The sequence below is a fragment of the Ursus maritimus genome, unplaced genomic scaffold (genome assembly GCF_017311325.1).
Source record: "Ursus maritimus isolate PB19 unplaced genomic scaffold, ASM1731132v1 scaffold_2, whole genome shotgun sequence".
NCBI lineage: Eukaryota > Metazoa > Chordata > Mammalia > Carnivora > Ursidae > Ursus > Ursus maritimus.
The window spans coordinates 37,326,275-37,329,791 of record NW_024424452.1 but is presented as its reverse complement, the minus strand read 5'-3'; the positions used below and the strand labels follow the sequence as shown (position 1 = coordinate 37,329,791).

General features: G+C 67.5%; 1 protein-coding gene across 1 annotated transcript; it reads left to right on the top strand.

The window, feature by feature from the left end:
* Positions 1–117: 117 nt before the first annotated feature.
* LOC121103847 (tuberin-like) lies at positions 118–1,086 on the top strand. Its single transcript, XM_040635524.1, has 4 exons — positions 118–392; positions 468–559; positions 648–746; positions 845–1,086. The coding sequence occupies exons 2-4, from the start codon at positions 470–472 to the stop codon at positions 1,013–1,015; spliced, it is 360 nt and encodes a 119-aa protein (XP_040491458.1). The 5' UTR covers positions 118–392; positions 468–469; the 3' UTR covers positions 1,016–1,086.
* Positions 1,087–3,517: the final 2,431 nt, after the last annotated feature.

Genomic DNA, 3,517 nt, shown 5'->3' with positions numbered 1-3,517 from the left:
GGGGGGGGGGGTGTCCCTGGGTGGCAGCCGGAGCCACAGGTGACACAGGGCGGCGAGGGCGGGGGCCGTGCACCTGTTGGGGTCATGCCTGAGAACCTGAACTTGGGTGGATTCGGTGGCAGGAGCCAGATGTGGAGGAGGTGGGGTTTGGAGAGGGAAGGCAGCTGGGCCTCTAGGTCAGTGGGCAGGAAGGGTGTGTGCAGCGGCCGGTGGTGAGCAGAGCACAGGCTTGTTCAGGTAGCAAGCCCCCCCCCCGCCCCAGCAGAGGGAGGAAGTGGGGCCGGGTGAACTGTGCTGTCGTCCCGCCCGGCAGGGCCAGTTCAACTTCGTTCACGTGATTATCAGCCCCCTGGACTACGAGTGCAACCTGGTGTCCCTGCAGTGCAGGAAAGGTGAGCCCCGGGGCAGGGGTGTGGTGGGAGGCACTCGGGGCCCTGAGCCCTGGTGTGAGCGCTGTTTCTCCCCAGACATGGAGGGTCTCGTGGACACCAGCGTGGCCAAGATTGTGTCTGACCGCAACCTGCCTTTTGTGGCCCGTCAGATGGCTCTGCACGCCAACGTGAGTCAAGGGGATGGCCCGAGGGGCAGGTGGGACAGGGCCGCAGGTGCCACCCCCAGAGGGCTCACCCCTTCCCTGCCCCCTCTAGATGGCCTCCCAGGTGCATCATAGCCGCTCCAACCCCACCGACATCTACCCTTCCAAATGGATCGCCAGGCTCCGCCACATCAAGCGGCTCCGCCACCGGGTAGGGAAGACGGGCCCAGGCCCCCCCCGTGGCGGGTGGGGGTTGCCCGCCAGTCTCCCGCCACGCTGCCAGCCTGCTGAAGCCCCCCTCTCCTTCAGATCCGTGAGGAAGCCCACTACTCCAACCCCAGCCTGCCCCTGCTGCAGATGCACCCCCTGGGCCACGCCAAAGGCCCTGCTCAGGTGCCGGCAGAGCCCGTGCCCACGTACGAGACGGGCCAGCGGAAGCGCCTCATCTCCTCAGTGGACGACTTCACAGAGTTCGTGTGAGGCCGCCCCGTGTGTGCGTGTGCATGTGAAATAAAACCCGGGCCTGCTCATCCACCGGCGTCACTCACGGACACGGATGCGGTCAGCCAGCTTGTTTATTTGACTTTGTCGGGGGCGGGGGTGTATCAAGGCTGTAGCTTTGGCCATGCCCACAGCAGGGTACGGGCCGGTTGGGGCTGCCCACGCCACCACACACATGCTCCTGCGCACACGGTGGTGTGCTCACCCTCCCCAGCCCCGGGAGCCAGCCCCCGGGGCGGGCTCTGTTCCTCTGCCACCCTGTTCTTGCCCTGCGCTCGGCCTGCTTCTCCCCCACACCTGGTACCAGCAGATCTGGGCTCTGCCTTCTTGCTGCCCGGCCTTGGGCACAGAACAAGGCCCTCGGGGTGAACTGCCTCGGAGGGGGGGCCGTGCCCTTCTCACAAGCCTCCCCTCCCACACCTGCCCCAGGCCAGACCCGCAGCCCAGCAGCAGCCAGTGCTGCCGTGGCCCTCCGGTCAGCCGTCTGGGAAGGGAGGCCAGCTCTGCTGTCCCTGCTGCCCCTCAGTGTGGGCGACAGTGGGCACAGGGCTGCTTCAGCCACCGGGTCCCTTGGCCCTAGTGAAAAATAGAGCGACGTACAAAAATATATACATTTTAACCCCATATAAATTACTGACGATAGACACACAGATGGCAGCGGAAGGGGAGTGCACGCAGCAGGGGCACAGGAGAGGTAATAACTTAGTGGGGAAGACCACGGGAGGTACAGGCTCCCTCCCCGAAGCCTGGATCCTTAGCAGAGGGGAGATGTCTGCCCAAGAGGTGGGGCCGGGCACAGCCCGCTGTACCTGAGGACTCCGGTAATAAATTAGCATCTCAGAGGCTGGGCTCTGGGCCCAATACTGCTGTGTCCTCCCACGGGGAGCTGGGGAGGGGACCCTGGGTCCTGGCTGCCCGCACGGCCTCTTTAAAGTGCTGAGACCCCCAGAGAGAGACACCGGCTGCCTCTTCCCTGGGGGCCCTTCGTGCAGCTGTTCTGCCTGGTCCGAGACCCGGAGGGCGGCAGAAGTTAACACTGAGCGGTGTCTGCTCCGGCTCCCTTCGAGAAGCCGGAGTGAAACCACAGGCCCACCCCAGGGAAGGGGTATGGCCCAGGTCCCCCGGGGCTTAAGTGCTGCTGGGGTGGACCTTGTTCTTGGCCCGCAGGGAAGCCCTGCTGGGGCCGCTAGCCAGGCCCACGCCTCGACTGGCCCGGGCAAGACGGCTGGGCAGGGCTGGCCGCAGGTCTGAGGAGGGGCTGTGGGGAGAGGAGCCTGGGGCCCCAGTGCTCCTGCGGCCTTGCAGGCTCTGCAGCCTCTGCTCCAGCCAGTAGACCTCCTCTGTGGCCTGGTTGAGTCGGTCGAACTGGGTAAGCAGGGCCTCGAACACGGCTTGGAGGCGAGAGGGCTCGGGCTCCCCCCGTGGCCCCAGCCGGCCCAGGCCCCCACTCAGCGTGTCCAGCTGGCTGGAGGAGGTGGAGGGCCGTGAGGTGTCAGAGCCCCCGCTGGGTGGGGGTGCATCCGGGGAAGACTTGGAGCCCCTGGAGGAGCGGGAGGGCAGCGGCTCCATCCCCTCGAAGCGGACTTTGTGGCGGAACTGGGGGCGGCACAGGGGCTCGGTCAGTCCGGCTGCACCCTGGGCTCACCTGGGCCCAGGGTGCGTCCCTCTCCCCCCCACTGGGCCGTACCCACCTCCTTAACCTTGCTGAAGCCCATCCAGAGGCGCAGCCTGCGCAGCAAGAGCTCGACCATCTCGTAGTCCTGCGGCTCCCAGGCCGGGCGGTAGAGCTCCCCACGCAGCGCATGGTAGCGCCACCTCAGGAGGACTGCCCCCAGCCTCAGGGCCCCCCACAGCCGCAGGGCCCAGAGCCCCGTGCACAGCAGTGGGGACAGGCGCCAGGACTCAGCAGGGCACAGGGCAGGAGCCCCAGACCCGGGGCACAGCACCAGCAGGGCCTGTGCGGCACTCCCAAGCGAATCCATGCAGGAGGAGACCAGCTGCACGAGAAGAGGGCACGAGTGAGGGGCGGGTCCCGGGCTACACCGCCCTCCCTGCCGGCCTCCCCGTCACCTACCAGTACGGCCAGCTGGGTGTAGGCCACGGCCAGCGCCACCAGCCCTAAGGCTGCCCCCACGAGCTCCGGCAGGGCCCGGCACAGCGTCTTGCTGAAAACCGACCACTGGCGCACGAAACGCAGCTGCTGTGCGGCCTGCGGGCAAGCGGAGTCAGCTGACCAAAGCCCCGCAGCCCAGCCCTCAGCCCAGCCCCCACCGGCCCAGCTCTCACCTTGACCAGGAGTAGGAAGAGCAGGGAGGCGGCCAGACCGCGAGCCGCCGCGCTCAGCTGCGCCACCTGCTCGAAGCTAGTAAAGCGGCGCGGGCGGCGGCGCACGAAGCGGGTCCACTGACGGTCGGCTGCACCCAGCTGGGTCAGGCGCACGAGCGCCGCGGCCGCGGTCAGTGCCACCAGCAGCCACCGCGC